Source organism: Wolffia australiana, chromosome 8, assembly GCF_029677425.1.
Source record: "Wolffia australiana isolate 7733 chromosome 8, ASM2967742v1".
NCBI lineage: Eukaryota > Viridiplantae > Streptophyta > Magnoliopsida > Alismatales > Araceae > Wolffia > Wolffia australiana.
In genome coordinates, this window is record NC_135842.1 from 10,609,443 (window position 1) to 10,626,860 (window position 17,418).

The window sequence follows — 17,418 nt, forward strand, 5'->3', positions numbered from 1 at the left end:
CCCTAGTGTTCTCTCGTGAAACCGTGGATCTATTATTAGCAAGTTCAAGTTCCTGTTCTCATTCAGGAGTTACAACAGAGTCGTAACACAATCTTCAAAATGGAAAAATAAATGCCTTCTCACATCGGACCATCTATTATTGATAACCTTCTCACCTGCCTTCTCTTTATTTTAAAAGCACATGCGCTGCAGTGATGCACACACCCTCCTCTTCTTCCTCATTTGATAAGTCCTAAGAAGACTCTTATCAGTCTCATGCCCACATTTTGTTTGCGATTCCTGGCTCAAAAAGATTCCGTTGCCACCCAGCCCTCCTCACCATCATCAGCCTTAGTCATATGTGTTTCGCCACCACATCTCTGGCCCTCTCTATGCCCATGCCAATACACCCATTGCTCAATGTAGCTTCCCCCTCCCATCAGGTAAGGTTGGATTCGTACCCCGCTAAGGTGGTCCATGAGATCATCGTCCCACAGCTGTCATGATATGCTTGCTGCCTCCCACCAACTGCATTATGATACAATCCACACCCACACCTACAAACTCTGCCCTCGGCCCACCCAACATGACTTCGGACCAGCCTGGATGGGTCCAACAACCAGACATTAAGGCTTGACCAACACAAGAGAACACAGCCTTGATCATCATACGTGATTCCCACAATCATCGTCCTCAGCTCCCTCCCTCACAGTTCCTTTCGTAGGCAGCCATCCTTGCAAGCAAGGAACCCTCCACCAAGCAAGTGGCGTGCATCATTCCGCCGTTCACTTGTTGTGTCAACTCCGTTGGTCCTTCCCCTGCCGCTCTCTCCTCGTGTTCTCCTCGCATCTCCAAATCTCTCCCTCTCTCAAACGAGCGCAATTGCATTATTATCACTATTGTGGATTGAAGATACAAGAGTCGTATCACATGATGGATATGATATCACTGTCTGCTGGCCACTATGGGCATCCCCCCCACCTCTGTATACATATTTTTGACTTCTGCTAAAAGCGAAGTCAAAATATGTGTGCCTGATACATTCTGTTCAATACACTAAAAGTGAAGGTGTAAAAGGAAAAAAAGTCAACTGTTGACATGTGTGCCTGACGGCTCACCTGGGGAATACCTTTAAATGGTCAAGGAAAGCGCGTAGAACATATCAAACATTATATTTCTGGAAGTCTTCCAATATTGGAAAAGAGAGCACTTCTCATTCAATAAGAGAAGGCCTTACACACGCATACAGATGAACCTAACTTTACTTGGGCCCAATAAGATTCATGAAGGTGATAAGGTTACAGGGGCATATGTACAATAATGGATACACAAGGACGAAAATAAATTCACGATGGTGATAGAAAGGATGTCCTTCACACTCCCCCCCCAAGTGGGTAAATAAATATGTTCATACCTAACTTGTTACAGTTTATGAAGTGGCATTATCCGGTAAAATTGCTTGAAGTCTGGGAAATGACCAGGCAAGAGCAGAAGACACAGAGGCTTTGAAGGGGAAGTGGAAGAAGTGGTAATTCACAACAGCACTGCACTCCAGAAGAAGAGGCCAGGGAAATTAAAGCCAAATCAGGCCCCCATCTCCAGTAGAAATCGTACGGATTTTATGAAACCATGTGCGATGGCTCGAATCCACAGTCAATCCTATTTACGGTAGAAGCAATTGACAAACAACTGAATCCCATTTTTCCCATTATTTTTAACCATCAGCAATAGTGCAAAAATCAGGTTATGAAGGTTATGAAATTATTAAACCAAATAATGGAAAACCTGCAGCCCCGCTTCCGCTTTCGTGCCTCTAATCCATTTCAAAAAGTTTTAAGCACTACTTTCGGCTTTCTTTGGCTAAAAAGAGGTGTGTGTGGTCGTCGTATCTGCCCCACCCTTCGTCATTCATCCATTTAGGTCAGAATGGATCCAGGTAACCTGGCTCGGGAAGAGCCCATACTAAGAACAGTAAGAGAGTCCATCTCCGAAATAGAGCATTTTATCTCTATAGTAATGGCAGAAGGCTTAGTTTCTGACTTGATCCAATAAAGTAAGACACAGTAGATCCAGATTTCACACGTTGATGTGGGCTGGGGAGAGAGCTGCTCTGTGAAGCTGAGCATTCAGTGTGAGGAGGAACTTGAGTACTCTCCCCAAAATCAACTGAATAGGTACTTGCGGGAGCGGTGGGTCAGGCGCAAGGGAGTGATGGGCAACCTTAGTCTATATGTTGCTCTTGAGCCGCCAAGTACCAGTCTCGCAACAGTTCTGGCTTTTCTTTGAAACAGTTTTTGTTCTTATTATTTCTGGCATTCATCGTTTCTTTTCTTCCATAGCGTGTTTATTAACTTCGTTTCTTTCAGAACATGATTCATCGCTCGTAAACTCACGTCCACTCGTTAACTCGCACTTTTCTTTGACTTTGACTTCGTTACTTCGTACATGGTTATGTTTCTTTCAGAACATAACCGCTCTCCGTCGCGTGTTGTGCTGCTCGTAAACTTGCGCCTTATGCTTCTTCGCTTCGTTACGCAGCTAAAGTCGCACCTTCACTTGATTCAATTGCTTTTTATGTTCACATGAGCATAGGGAATCTATACTCAAGTTTTCCCCGGATAGGTGAGGAAACACTCTTGATTTGTGGGGCCTACAACTTAGCCAAGCCGACACGCAGCTCTTTCCACTGTGCATTTATCAAACAAAGGTTATCTTCAGATAAAGAATCCATTGTGAACTGTCCCATGCCTTATTATTTGAAGCAACCATTTGTTCTTCTATTTTACTTTAAATATTTTCTTTATTTCTCGGGCCCACTTGTCGTAATGGGCCCTGTAATTTCCAGGCCCACTTGTAACCACATAAATAGGAGAAAACACTATTCGCTAGATTAATTAAGAGTTGTTTTGTTCTTCTTCCAAACCCTAGCCACCACAGCTCAACAGCTGGAGTTCAACACTTCTGGGTGTCCCATGTGTGTGGAACCAGGTTTTTTTTGGTTCCAGCTTAACTGAAGTAGGTAGGGCTGCTCCCCCTTTCGCGCTCATAACCTTCACCGGGTCTTATGTTCTCTCAGAGAGAGGAACCACCTAAAGAAAAATAGTGCTCTTTATATTGTTGTTGCCAGGAAAGAAGCCTTTGAGACTGGTACAAAACACTTCAGCCAGAAAGGGAAATTGCACAGGGTCTGCTCACCCGTGGAAACAAGTGCATGTGAGAGCGCGGAAGTGTTAAAGGAGTGTCTAGGGTATGAGAACATGGGAGATCGGGGGTTGGGAAGAGGAAAAAGCTCAGAGGGTCTTGGTAGAAAGGCGACAATGGTTGATTTCTTGAGCCGCTACAGGAGTCTTAACAAGGCTTTTGGGTAGCCAGTCAGTGAGTCATACTCTATGATGAAACTTGTTATCGGAAAGAGAACGGTTTCTGTAGCACGAGACACTACCAGAGACCCACAAGGCACTCAGTATGAAACTGAGATGAGAAAAGTAATCTGATAAGTACTTCAGCAAGGCATACAGAAGGAGACGATTCCATAGGGCGAGAAGCAATGCAAGACGTGCCTTTTATAAAGACATGTGCGCCTATAGATAAGACCGCAGGGGAAGGAGGCAGTTACGAGAAGTCTTTTTCCTCAAGAAATCCCCAAATTGTGGGAACGGGAGCAGAAGCAATCGTAAGGCATATTCCCGAAGCCCAGGAGCAGAGATCCAGATTGGACTTCTGATAGGTTTTACGGGCCCGTCGAGCGCACTTTTGTCATATTTCCCTTTTTTACAATTCCTTCAAATAGCACAGCCCTCCTTCTGGGGAGGGCAGACTAGAAGCTTGGTTCTAAATTGCTCTTGGGTGTTCCCCCTTCCCTCTCGTCTCCTCTATCTCCACACTCCGTCTCTCTCTACGATCCCCGTCCCTCGCGATCGTCTCTTCCTCACTGCATCTCCAGGCGGCTCGTCCCTCGGCTGATCCCTACCTCCCCTGCTCGGCCTCCTCTCCTACCCTTCCCCTTTCTCCTCTCTACCCGGGGAATTTCTGCCTCGTCTCGTCCTCCACTCCTTCCGATACGAGCCTAGATCAAGGATCGTATCAACTTCCATCGTTCTTTTTTTGTTCCTTTATCTTCTTGGTTGACTTAGATCAACTATCTTTCCATTTGAATCGATAATGAGCTACTGGATTGTCTTTATAGTTGATGCCATAACATAATCTTTATGTTGTCCTCTTCATGTCCAGCTCCTCCTCTCCTAAAGTATATCCTTAAAAGTGTACCATCATGTAGCAGCTGAGATAAAACAGTATTCACAGGAATCTTTCCAAAGGCAGATTCAACATACCTCTAAATTCATACTGTTGAGGGCAAGTGCTTCTTTTTTGTACTCCTGATTTGCTTAATGACCTCCTGCTAGTTTCCTTCTGATGTATGTCAAAAGGGAAATTGATAAGATCCCGACCGGGATCATATCATGAGGGGGTTGACCCTGGCGGAGTGGACGTCGCCGAGGAATGGGACTCAATGGAGTGGGTGTCGTCGAGGGAGAGAGAAGCTTCCGAGAAGGAACAACTACTTGTAAACTCATACCCTGCCCTCCAATAAGGAGGGCTACATATTTAAAGGGAAATGCAAAAGGGATGCCAAAGACGATAATGCCCCTAGTGGGCGTACTAGACAGAGTGGATGGTAACAGAAACTTTTCCAATGTATGAGTTAGACAGATCAGGTAAGGTAGGTATGATCCAGTCAGGCTGGTGTTTATGGTTGAAAAAAGATTTGCCATCAACAGCAAAAGATATTTATCATCAATTCTTCAGGTTGGGAAACAATTATTTGGTTATTCATTAGGTATGTATTATGCTCTGCCGAATACTCTATATGTTTCTTATTTTCTTTTTCTCTCTCAATATGTTTCTTTTCCTTTTTTCCTCTCTCTTCCATTGTTCCCTCTATATGTACCTTCTTGAAGAGAACCCTAAGACAAGGTGTTTTGTTTTCTTCTACACTTTCTCTGTCCTCTGAAATTTCTCTCTCCTCGGAGCTTTCTCTCTCCTCTGAGCTTCCTCTCCCCTAAGGATTCTTCATGCTCTAGTTACATAAAAGCAATTCCAAATTTTGGATTCATCAATATAAGTATCTAATCACAAAATATATAAACGTCGGGTGGTTACCGATCTTCCAGGTGACTGCTTTTGTTTTAAAAAAAAACAAAATATACAAATGTGCAAAACACAAATTAAATGGATATTTTACCAGAAAAACAAAAAAATGGTTCAATCATGACTGATACTTTCCAATTGAAGTTCTAATACATAGAATGTAACAAAAACTCTTCATAGGATTTTATGAATAGTGCATACCCGACTGAATTGTAGGGGAGATGTATTAAGCCAATCAAGCTTAGGAAACTCGGGAACCTTCTGAGTATCACTCCTACAGGATGGACAATGCTGTTAAAAAATAAAAATAAATTTGATCCATAACTCAACCTCATTAATAAGAAATCATTCAGATGAAGTCGCTCCATGCCTCGAGTCAATGTCGGCGATGTAACTTAGGATTTGTTGTATTTTCTCACCTCGAGGATCTCCTGTCCAATTGATAAGAGAACTTTTTGTTAAAATTGTATCATTAGTACACCTAATGAGAGAAAGAGAGACAATGAGCTACTAAAATTTTTTTTTGAAGAAAACAATGAGCTATTAAATAATAAAAGCAAATCAGACAAAAGCAAATTAAAATTGATATGAGAAGAAAAAAATATGACTGCCATTTTTGTCAGAGCTGTCATGTAAAAAAAACTGTCATAACGACTGTTCTCTCTTCATTCGAGTTCTAACCTTCGCCTTGGGCAAAATTAGGGCGGGTGACACCAAATAAAAGGTTAATCAAGGCTTTTGGAGATGTATATTGCATTGCCTATAAAGCCAAAAAGTTTATGAGTAAACGAAATTGGAATAACTGAAAAAGCAATTGGAATAAGTAAACGAAAAGAAACTCCACCTCATTGAAATATTTTATCGCCTAGATATGCAAATAATGAGCTTCAAGAAGTTAAAAATAGGCATCAATGCAATAAAATTGCGCACTTGTCCATTATGAATGAAATTTCACGTGCAAAAAGAAAACCTAGAAGGATGTCAAATAAATACTGAATGTCCGGGAGATATGATGTTTTTTTTCTAATTTTGAGATAGAAAATTACCTTCCAGTTATTTACAGTGAATATCACACAAGACATTGCAATAGCCAAGCTTCCATATCTTATAATATCTCTTCTAGAATCCTTTACCCTGTTGACAGATCAATATATGAGGTTGGTTGAAAATGGAAAAACGAATCTCCGTGGCAAAAACATTTAAGGACACACAACTGGGGAAATTTTTGACAATTTTTTTGTATGAGAGCATTGAGACAATTTCATCAGTACACCTTAAAATGCCAACATTTTTCATCCTGGCGATGGTACTAGAATATTCTAGAGTAGACAACACCTCCTGACCCACATCTCCTGAAAAACTGACACACAGAGTGTTCGATTTCATTCCAATAGGTTGGTGATACAATCTCCCACCCCTCCCTGTCAAGGGTATTTCTGTCCTTTGAAATTGGAAACCTCCCTTTTATATAGTTTTAGCCCTATCACAAGGATGGCAAGCAAGAAGATGCAGTTTTTATGCCTATTTGGCAAGCACGGAGGATATCAATAGAACCAGTGGAAGGGTGATACTGGAGATGCTCTCTATGAGAAGCCCCGTCTGTTCAGGAGAAGCGCCCTAGAAGAGACAGGTGCCGATACAGGGCTGTATCATCATTGCATCTCTGTAATCTTCCTAAATTTTCAGATCTATCATCTATAGTTTTCTTTATTTTCTCCGAGAAGTCCTTCTCAACTTAAATCCAGTTCTCTATCTCTAGATTGATAACATACTGGAAAATGGTCCTGAGACAAACAGGCTGCACAGAAAATTTTCTAATTGAACCCTTTGAGAAAAAATAATAATAAATAAGAAAACCATCATTGTCGTTTTCTAACCATCCAGCTGAGTTATCATCTGAAGACACCTCAACCTCCTTCAGAAGATCCTTGTTTACATTTTCAACAAGTTGCTCGGTATTTGTTTCTTCCGAAGGAACAACTTTTGGATTGTGAAATTCTGAAAAACATTGTTTCAATTTAGGCCCAATATTATGAATCAGAAAATTGAGAAATAAAAAATTAAGAAAAAAATCCTTGAAGTACAAAGGATAAAGAACAGGCCATTGTGTGAACTAGGTGAATTGAACTGTCAAATATTTAAATTCAAAATTATGTTCTCCAGAGTTACATAGCACCATTAAGCAAGATACATCATCAATGCAGCAACACAATTAATTGCAATGCATTTCTTCACAATAACATACTGTTACGACCCTCTGAATCGCCATCTAGAATGTCAATAATTGTAATGTTTTCAATGTCCTGTCTAATCAGAGATGGTTCTGCTTTCGGTAGCTTTTCCTCTGACAGTGTTGTTGTTACTGCAATGCACCTGTTAGAAAAATATAACAGAGTAATATTAGTAAACAAGGAAAAGGCATTCCTTGAAGATTAATGAAACAGTTCTTAAATTTCTTGGCAGCAAAAACATAAAACAAGAAAGGACAGAAATAAAGAGATTAGAATCTCAAAACTGCTTATGATATTGTATAATAAACCCTTTTTATTTCCTCATGACCCAATGGTAATCTGGAAATGAATAGAGGTCTTGTCTCCAAATTTTCTAGGCCGGTAAAAGAAATATGGAGAGAGGAAGCTTTCCCCATAATGTTGGGAGGGAAAAGCAAGTGGGAAAAGCTTGTTTCAGCAGGCAGTGTATTCAGAGATTCCTTTGATTATGAAATCAGGAAATTTCCCTGATTGCAAATGCTTACGATTATAAAGATTTCAGGCAAAACTACAGACCAAACGAAGAAACTGTACGCTTTTTTTAAAAAATATTAAAAGGAGTGAACACCCGATGAATCGGTGAAACCCCCCATCAGGACCTTATAGTCCCTTTACCATCAATCCGATCATATTCAAATCCTCCCCTCTCCATCGATCACCCGCTGGAGCCATGTCACCTTTCAACCCTCCAATTCGTGTATGACTCCATCTGTAGAAGCCATTCTTCCCCTGAACAGCACCTCGTTTCGATGCAACCAGATGGCCCACAACACTGCTGATGCATGGCCACCTTCTTCATTTCCCCTGCCTCTGCAATGCTGGACTGAGTCCCAAATACTCAGATGATTGCAGTCTTCTTCCCCTTTAGAACATAGCTGGCACTGTGACGATGTGTCCGGATATAGCCTTCTGCGAAAGACTCCTGTCATTTGTCTTCTTCGTGCCAGCAGCCAACCAAAGATCCCCCGCCTTCAGTGGGCGCCATGTGAATCTGCATGCTCGGATTAGCGACTTATCTTCCTCTCGTCCCTCCAGACTCTTCGTGTATGCCTTCTGGACCGAGAAGGAGCCATTTTTCCATACCCAACCATGTTGCTCTCCGTCATTCGGTCTTTAATTGGATTAGGGATTTTCGCATGCAGATTGGATTAATTGGATTAATCAAAGAAAATATACTCACTGTGGGTGTTGACATTTTTGAGATGCCTCACTTCTGCCCATGTCTTCCATGGCTGCCATTTCGTCCTCCTTACTATCCTTTTGGTGCTTTGCCCATGGCAGCAATTCTTCTCACTTGTGTGTGCATTTCTTCTCAGTCTCTGCTACGGTGCTGCATACTTATCCAAATACAGATTCTTCTCCCTCAAAATGCAGGTTCTGCTCACTCTCGGGCCGCCTTTTCAGCATTTTCACAGTTTGCAGTGGTTCTATTTGGTGTCCCTTGAATGGACCACATTTGATAACGCAATTGTTCCACTGGATACTCTCCATCATTCAGCAGGAGAGTTTATCTTTCTGTTAATTCCTGACTTCTATATGTAATTGTACAACACATCAAAAATTGAATAGAAAATTTATTCTGCAGCTTGACATGAACGTATGAAGTACAGTTTTTCATGTAATTTCCTTGAGGGATTCTACCCCTGTAAAAGGGGCAAGGAATCATAATGGTCATCGATTTGAATTTTATTATTTTCTCTGTGTAACTTCTAGAGCATCAGGGTTCCTCCCACTACCCTGCCCGTTCCTCTTCTCACCCGTATCAAGGATCAATCATCTATATCAACCCGTCTAGAGTATTTTACAGATTTTAGTACCAATTAAAAGAGAAAACTAAGAATGATAAATGTAAGTTTCAGGACTCTTGGGATGGAGCGTGGACACCAATCATACAGGGTGCCTTATCCGACCGGCGGGTATTTGAGCTCATGGATATGCAACAATCCCTAATCCAATTAAGACCAAATGACGGAGAGTAAGATGGTTGAGTATGAACAAATAACCCCTTCTCAGTCCAGAAGGCCTACGCAAGGATCTGGGAGGCCGAGAAGAAGATAGGTCACTAATCCAAGAATGAAAGTGAGGATCTTTGGCTAGTTGCTAGCACGAAGGAGACTAATGACAAGAGTTTTTCGCATAAAGGCTATATCCGGACACATCGTCACAATGCCTGCTATGCTCTAATGGGGAAGACTACTGCAATCATCTCTTTTTTGAGTGCTCATTTGTTCGCACGATTTGGGTCAGCCAGTTATTATCAAAGTTGGAGGTGACATCTTAAGAGATTTTCAGAGACTCAGTCCAGAATTGCAGAGGCGGAGGAAATGAAGGTGGACAAGCATTGGTAGTATTGTGGGCCATCTGGTTGCATCGAAGCGAGGTGCTGTTCAAGGGAAGAATGGCTTCTATAGATGGAGCCATACACGAAGTGGAGGGTTTAAAAGCAACATGGCTCCGGCGGGCGATTGGCTGAGAGGGAAGGATTCAAATTTGATCAGATAGATGGTGAAGAGACTGTAAGGTCCTGATGGGGGGTTCACCGATTCATCGGGTGTTCACCACTTTTATATTTCAAAAAAAAAGTTTCAAAATCGTTTAATTATTAAAGATGAACCACTAGATAGATACATATTCATTAAAACTTATGAATTCAATTCAAAAAACAAAGAAAACTATGGTGTTACATTAGACACCAAGAACAAGGACATTGCTCTGTGGAAAGATGCAGTAGCAGAAAGTTAATCATGACATATTGCCTTGTTCGAGCATGGGCCAAAAGAGGGCATATGTTATCTACTGGTGTTGATTCACAAAAAAATGTAATCTACTGGTGTTTTTTTTTAAGATAAGGGAATGGGAAGACTGATAGAGATCTCAGTACATATATCTATGGGGAAGGGACCTTGAAAACAAGAAAGGAAGAGGCTACTAGAAAGAACGAATGGCATCAGGTTCAGATCAGCATCAGGTTCTCAGGAGGATTTCCTCCCAAATCCAACCAACTAACTTCTTGTCCGCCCTAAATGAGGGGCTACAAATACTTATGGAGGTTTAGTGAGAAAGAAATATGGAAATACCCCAGTAGGGGTTTGGGGATCGTATCAAATTCTGATTGGAGAGGGAGGGTTTTACGACCCCGATCCAGAAATACCAACGTCAGAAGGGGCCGAGACGAACCCCTGTCTTTTCGGCCCATGACAGGGGGGCCGAACACGCCCAAACCCAAGAAGGGTTATGACTCACGGAGCCCTGTGAGTCATAAGGGAAGGGGGGCCCGAGGAAGAAGGACAGAAAAGAACAACCCTTGTAAGCCTCTCCTTCCTTACACACACACTCTCTCTCTCTCGCCTCCATAACCCTTTCCCCTCCCTGCTGTTCCCAGGAGCTCCAGGCGGACGTATCGACAAGGAGGCTTCCGCTCCCTCTCTCTTGGGCGCCTCACTCCCTAGCCACGCCCTACCCTATCTTCCCATTCTCTCAAACTACAGTTTCCTTCCCTACTGTTCACGGAGAATACTTGTTGCTAATTTGAGATTCTATTGAGTACCGTGTGAGCGTACGAGGAGCTTATCAGAGGGTTAAATTAGAGGACAAGCCAGCCAAACATACGGCACTTTTTGGAGACAGGGAGCACTGGATGGTTGAGGGAAAGGGTAAGAAGAGAGGATCCAAGGATAGGTTGAGCAAAACAGCAACTTCCACTTTAATTCTTGGCTTCAGATATCTAAAGAGAAAATAGAAAGCTACTCTAGTTTTATCTGGCGCAATTAATGGGATAAAGTGCCAAAGATATACAACTTGAGGTGAAAGATCATATCAAAGTGGAGAAAATATACATAAATAAGTTTTTTTCATTGGAACAAATGCTCTTCCAAGTCATTTAGAGTTTCTTCAGTCCTAACATATTAGAAATTCACATTTCAAACCACCACGCGATAGATAAACACTTGGAACATGTTTCTTCTCATAGATTTCACAAAATGAACATTCTACATTCTGGAAAAGAAACAGTTGGGGAAATTCATCGACACTTCAATTCATGGAATACCTCATGCCTGCAGCCTGGGCAGCTTGAACACCCGCAAGAGCATCTTCTATTACAATGCACTGAAAAATGGAGACATAGTCAACATCGAGACATGAAAATACATTAACAGACTGAAACCCAAATGTAAATGTGAAAACGAAGCCACATATTCAGGTCTTAAATATAAAGTCAAGATGTCCATCCAAAACACTGGGAGATGACAGGCCATGCAAATTTAAGAAAGAAGTATTAAGCAATGTCTTTTGATATTAAAAAAAAATCCTCTATGACATTATATCACCGTGAAATATGTGATAAGAATATATCACAAATCTTAACACAAATCATTCCATGAAGCCTATATAGTTGAATGAGATAAAAGGATGGAGGCAAGGCAACAGGAGGAGCCTGCCCCCCTTGGAACCAAGAAAGATATAGTAAAAAAACTCAAATAAGACATGCATAATATGGTCTCATCTTCCCTATTTGTGGAGTGATAAGAACCCTTAATACCAATAACTAAAAGACCCATTAGCATACTACTCTCTCATTCCCAACAAAGCCTAGCATCCGTTAAACAGCATGCCATGCATGGCGTGGGCTATTGATACTAGCCTACCGGGTACATATAAGAGGACTAAATGTCCTCGGTTAACAAGTAGGGTGCAGTCATCCCTAGAAAGGCAACCTATAAACAAAGGGGGGAGGACCAGAAGCGGCGTCAACTCATTCTTGACTTTGTTGTTGTGGCAATCACCTGGAGACTGGGAGAGTCCCAATCCAGAGTAACAGACAAGTAAAACCTAGTTTAAACATCGTTACTTTCCCATTCTCATTCCCCGTACCGCATTCTTAGTTCCTATTCCATATTTGTAGGCATATCATTTATGCACATCAGCAATCAACAAATAGAAGTGAAATTGAGCACACAAAAGTAGGTCATGCACTTTTTAGGTTACGCATAAAAACAATCATCAGAAAGGTAAAATTGCTTGCATAGCGCCAAAAAACACACACAGCACTGGAGGAGCTAACATAACGCCAACATTTCATGCCACATTATAGTAGGAGCAAAGAACGAGATGTCACAACAAGCATTGCACCCTGACTAGGCAAGTGTCAACTCATGCCCCCACGTGGATAGCAGTGCACATCGGAAATAGCGTGTGCGGATGAAAATTATCAGTTCCTCTTGGAGAAGGATCTTGGAAGGGTAGAGAGGGAGAGAGATGGAGAGAAGGATAGAAGTAACTTGGTAACAGGCCCGGATCAGCACCTAAACACCTCAGGGAGGATCTTTGATACACAATCAATGTATCAATGCCCAATGACAAATCTTGAATGAATCTTGAATTGCAATTCCTCATGGGTGTAATCAATGCTAGAATCCAGAACGACAGAGAAGGGTGCCAATGTCACTCAAACAGAAGAAGAAAAATGAAAAGAAGATAGATGGAGAAGGATCTCCCTCCAGGTGGATCCTCCCTCACTCTGGCCGTGGATGCCCCCTGCTCCGGTCTTCGGTTGCTCTGATTGTCCTGATCTTGAAAACAACCACCATGCCCATTTCCCCAGTCAGCTTGCTCTTTTAAAGAATCTCTCACATGCGGGCCCCGCATGTGTCTGTAGCTGACTTTCATTGCCTTTTGAGTCGTATCTGAACCAGCTCCATCAGTTACTGGGCCATATATGTTTGTCATATGAACCCTTGGAACTTACCCTCAGATTCTACTCCAAACCAGCTCCATCAGTTACTGGGCTAGCGGCATGAAAAGGAAGTCATCATATACTTCTGTAGTTGTGGTTCATAAACCCCATGTAATGATGATAACTGCTTGCCAGTCTCTCCAAGTATCCTGTAAATGACTTACAAGGATTCAAGGAAGAGGTTTCGAAAGCAGTAAATATGATTCCTTTCTTCCAGGAAAAGATCCATAAGTTGGCTGCAGAAGCGTTTTTTTCCATCTAACATGCTGATACGGTCCCCATAAGAACATATTAAAGAAGAAAGAAGAATTAGCAGAAAGTAACTGGGCCAGCTGGCGCTGAGCTGGCCAACTAACTGACTGTTTCTTGAAAGTTAGCCTAGAAAGGAATAAAGGAAAGGGGGTTATAAATAAAGATGAAGAGGATGGGAAAAGACACGGAGGTTTTGAGCTTTTCTGGATCATGTATTCTGGGGGAAGCCGGGAGCTGCATTCGGCTAGGGTTTCTGCCCAGGGTCGTGGCTGGAGAGAAGCTTGGAGACGACGTCGGTTGTTCTTGCAAGGCGACGAGCATAAGTGAGGGCTGTCTGTAAGTCAATTTACAGACTTCTTTTACCAATTCCATATAGAGCGTATCACATACCTTTTTTTCTAGGATATCTGATCTATTAGGACTTCTCATTATCCATGGACCACTCTCCTAGTTCAGGAGAAGACATACCAGACAATCCAGACATCCCCTGATGCATAGACAATCAATAGTACAAAAATATGTTCTTCATCTTCACTTGTTTTATTCTATCTCAAATCCAGAAGAGGATTTTTAGGATCATATGGTCCCTAACTATTTAGCAAGAAAAAAGAAAGAATGGGATATATATTTGTTTACACAGGTTGATGATCGCTCGCTGGTGATCTTCCCTCTTTTCTTAAAAAATAAAAATATTTATTTGTTTACGAAAAGAGGCTGGGAGATGGCACTTCTAGATATTTCACAATAAAAGTGGAAAGGAGAAATTTCGGGAAGGAACCCATAATACCAACTGTTGACAAATTATTAAGTAAACCAGCTACAATGATATGATAAGATATTTTCTATGAATACGAATTTTTAAAATATATAGACGACTTAAGGATCAAAGAAGACCTTACACAAAAAAAAAGACTTAAAGATATCAGACAACGAGAAGAAGAAAATAACAGATGGAGGGCCTCAGAACGGAGCCACCATTCTACAAGTAGCATCATTTACTCTAATCTGTGAGAGTATTCATTTTCTTCGTAAGGTATATGGCTTCAGAAACCCAACTGAACATCCAGATATTACTCAGGGATATGATATCTCCGACTCGTGTCATGAAAAGAATCACATCCAAATATTACAGTATCTGAAAAGGTGCCGAAACAAATGTAGTAAAAATAAAAAGGGATTGAGGAAAAGAATTGCATTAAAGTAGCAAATTTCAATACAATGATAAGTGGTACGGTTGTTGGAAGTTGATCCTCAGGGAAAAAAATAAGACATGAGAAAAAGTCAACCTTAGGTCCTGGAACAAAAGAGAAATGTTGGAAGCAGAAATAGGTACCTCACTTGGAGGCAGATTCAAGATCTTAGCAGCAGCTAAGAATATATCTGGCGCAGGTTTTAAGTTTGCAAATGCATCAGCCGAAACAATGGCATCAAACCTGGGAACAATTACTGTAATTACTTCACTGTCGAGATGGTAGATTTTGTGGAAAGAAGAAATATGCGTATATTATTTTTTCACCAAAAAACTGCCCTCTAATGCTACACAATGTTCCCCTTTTAGAGAATGCTAATTGACCGTTGGAGGTATATGACCGTTGGACTCAACGGTCATATTCCACTCTGCTCAGGCCCATTTATAAAACATGGGCCCGGTAATACATGGGTTATTTTGGGCCTTATGATCTAACAATTACAATGGCCATTTGAACTTTATTAATAACTTAAAGGCTTTCCCTTTACAAGAGAAATTATATATCTTCTTCAGATCCATTCACAAAAGAAGTGGGAATGCTAGGTGAGATAAGCAAGGGGAAAACTTGCTCAGCCTTTATTGCCTTGCAGCTCAAGGCTATTCGGCGTTTTCAACCACTTCAATGAATAAAGCCTTGCAGTGTTAAATAGTGAATATGTACTTATATCGATGGGAAAAGTGTCGCTATTCGAGGAATAAAAACCAGATAAAATAAAATGGCAAGGTAAATCATTAGGCACCAGGGGATTTTATGTAATTACTGGAGTGGGACATCTGCCTCTGCAAGTCATGTGTCATGAAATGAGTGAATGCATTATGTCCTAATGTTACTCAAGCTATTGAATTCCTCCTTGGTGTGAACATTGAAGTAGATTTGTATCTGGGAAGGGGAATAGAGGAGAATAGAACGGGAATGCTCCCCAGGTTGGAGAGTAGAACGGGAATGATCGGAGGAGAGATCAAAAGGAGAAGGCAGGGATCGACTATGCACGAGCCACCTGAAAATGTTGTGAAGGGTTGACGATTGTGGGGACAGGGATTTTCAAAGACTAGAAGATACAGTGAGGCGTTGGCGGTGTTAGGAAATGGGACCGAGATGGAGAGGATTGAGACAGTGAGCCAAACAACAGCTCTTACTTTGATTCTTGACTAACATCCAAAAGGAAGAGCTACAAGTACTTAAAGACAAAGGAGCATCCAAAACCGAAACACCAAATGACTAAATGTCTCCCTAATAGGCCGAAGCGCCAAAGATACCCTTGGGGGTATAGGATCATATCACTCCTCCACAGACAAGTGCTGCTAACTTTTATCTGCTTTACTATCCCAATTCTAACATGGCGCCAGAGCACTAAAATCCACAATGACATGCTTTCAGAGAATGTTTTTGGAGTACCTAATTTCCTTGTGATTAAAGGCTTATTTGAATATAGAAACAAGGTCATGTTGACAGTTTTCATCACATTTCATTGGTAAAGATTACCTCTATATCAGCATTTGGACTAATTTCCAGGCGTTACATGCGGAATGATATGCCAGGAAAGATGGTACATCGTGTATTTAAGGGCTGACATAAGGCAAAATGCAAGACTCACATTGAAGAAGGCAACCCAGCAGCTGCAAGGTTGGCATCTACTTTGATCCGATCAGCACTAGACGCAACAGCAACTTTAAGTCCTCGACTCTTGCACTGTAATTGAATCACGAAAAATTGTCATATGGATAAAATAAAAATATGAGAAAATGAGTAAATCAAGAACATAAAATACATGGCAGGCCTCACTGACCTCCTCAACAAGTTTTAAAGCCCCGGGGAATCCAATCCCAGATTCTGGCTTAGCGTACTGAAAATAAAAGAACGACGCAGTTGAAACTAAATGCAAGGCATTAACCTCAAAATGCAGATAGAAATTGACGGGCAGCGAAACCACACCTTCTCTAAATAAATCTCAAAGAATCGCTTCTTCGCGGCAATCGGATCAAAATCCAACACCCCCTTCACCTTCGCGACTCCACCCAGGAAATTCGCCTCCCCTGGCCCCCCAAAACACCGAAATACACTAAATAAAAAAAACACCAAAATTTCGCGGCGGGGAAAACGGCATCGATTCATTTACCAGTGCCCATGAAAGGGACAAAATCTTCACTGCAAACAGAAACCCCGATCTCGGTGAATAAATCGACAGCAGCTCTCCTCGAAAGATCTTCGCTATTGCAGAGCACGCCGTCCATATCGAAGAGCACAGCGGACACCTTCCCCCAACTTCCTTCCTCGGAGAATCCTTCCACCGCCGCCTCTTCCCGCGGCTTCTCCTGCACTGACGGCTGCTGAACTGAGCATCTGCGAGTTACAAATCCTCGTCGCCGCACGCTTTGCAATGCCGATCTGCTGAATTGGAAGACGATCGGAGCAGTTCCCGACCTCGAAGCGCATGCCGTAGACCACCATCTAGCCATGGCGGTGGAGATCGCCGCCGCTGGCGCCATCCTCGCTCTTTCTCTCTCTACTTTCTCTCTCTAGAAGCCTACAACTGGCCCAAAACTTGGCGATGAGGGGGGAATTCCAGGCTTTATGTGGCTGATCCGATTCGGGAGAAAAAGGAAATGACGTAAATACCCCTGTGGAGTGACCGTTAGTCCGTTACTGGCCGCGGGAAGGTCTTCCATTGGTGGTAAGCAGCGTCAGCGCTGTGGGCCCGTTAGGGGGTACGTGGCGTTTTGTGAGGTCTCTTAGAAGATAAGTTCCTCCTGCCTCTCTCTCTCTCTCTAGCTTTCTCTATTCTCTC

The 17,418-nt window shown here is 42.0% G+C and overlaps 1 protein-coding gene across 1 annotated transcript in view; it reads right to left on the minus strand.

Moving 5' to 3' along the window:
* Positions 1 to 17,189, minus strand: part of LOC144706758 (haloacid dehalogenase-like hydrolase family protein) — a 70,260-nt gene extending 53,071 nt beyond the window's left edge. The window contains exons 1-12 of the mRNA XM_078579777.1: positions 16,750 to 17,189; positions 16,566 to 16,666; positions 16,420 to 16,476; positions 16,228 to 16,322; positions 14,717 to 14,816; positions 11,446 to 11,504; positions 7,373 to 7,500; positions 7,005 to 7,125; positions 6,174 to 6,261; positions 5,809 to 5,887; positions 5,498 to 5,558; positions 5,329 to 5,401 (exon numbers count right to left, since the gene is read on the minus strand). Coding sequence (XP_078435903.1) covers positions 5,329 to 5,401; positions 5,498 to 5,558; positions 5,809 to 5,887; positions 6,174 to 6,261; positions 7,005 to 7,125; positions 7,373 to 7,500; positions 11,446 to 11,504; positions 14,717 to 14,816; positions 16,228 to 16,322; positions 16,420 to 16,476; positions 16,566 to 16,666; positions 16,750 to 17,119 — 1,332 coding nt within the window. The 5' untranslated portion in view covers positions 17,120 to 17,189. The remainder of the gene's footprint in view (positions 1 to 5,328; positions 5,402 to 5,497; positions 5,559 to 5,808; positions 5,888 to 6,173; positions 6,262 to 7,004; positions 7,126 to 7,372; positions 7,501 to 11,445; positions 11,505 to 14,716; positions 14,817 to 16,227; positions 16,323 to 16,419; positions 16,477 to 16,565; positions 16,667 to 16,749) is intronic.
* Positions 17,190 to 17,418: the final 229 nt, after the last annotated feature.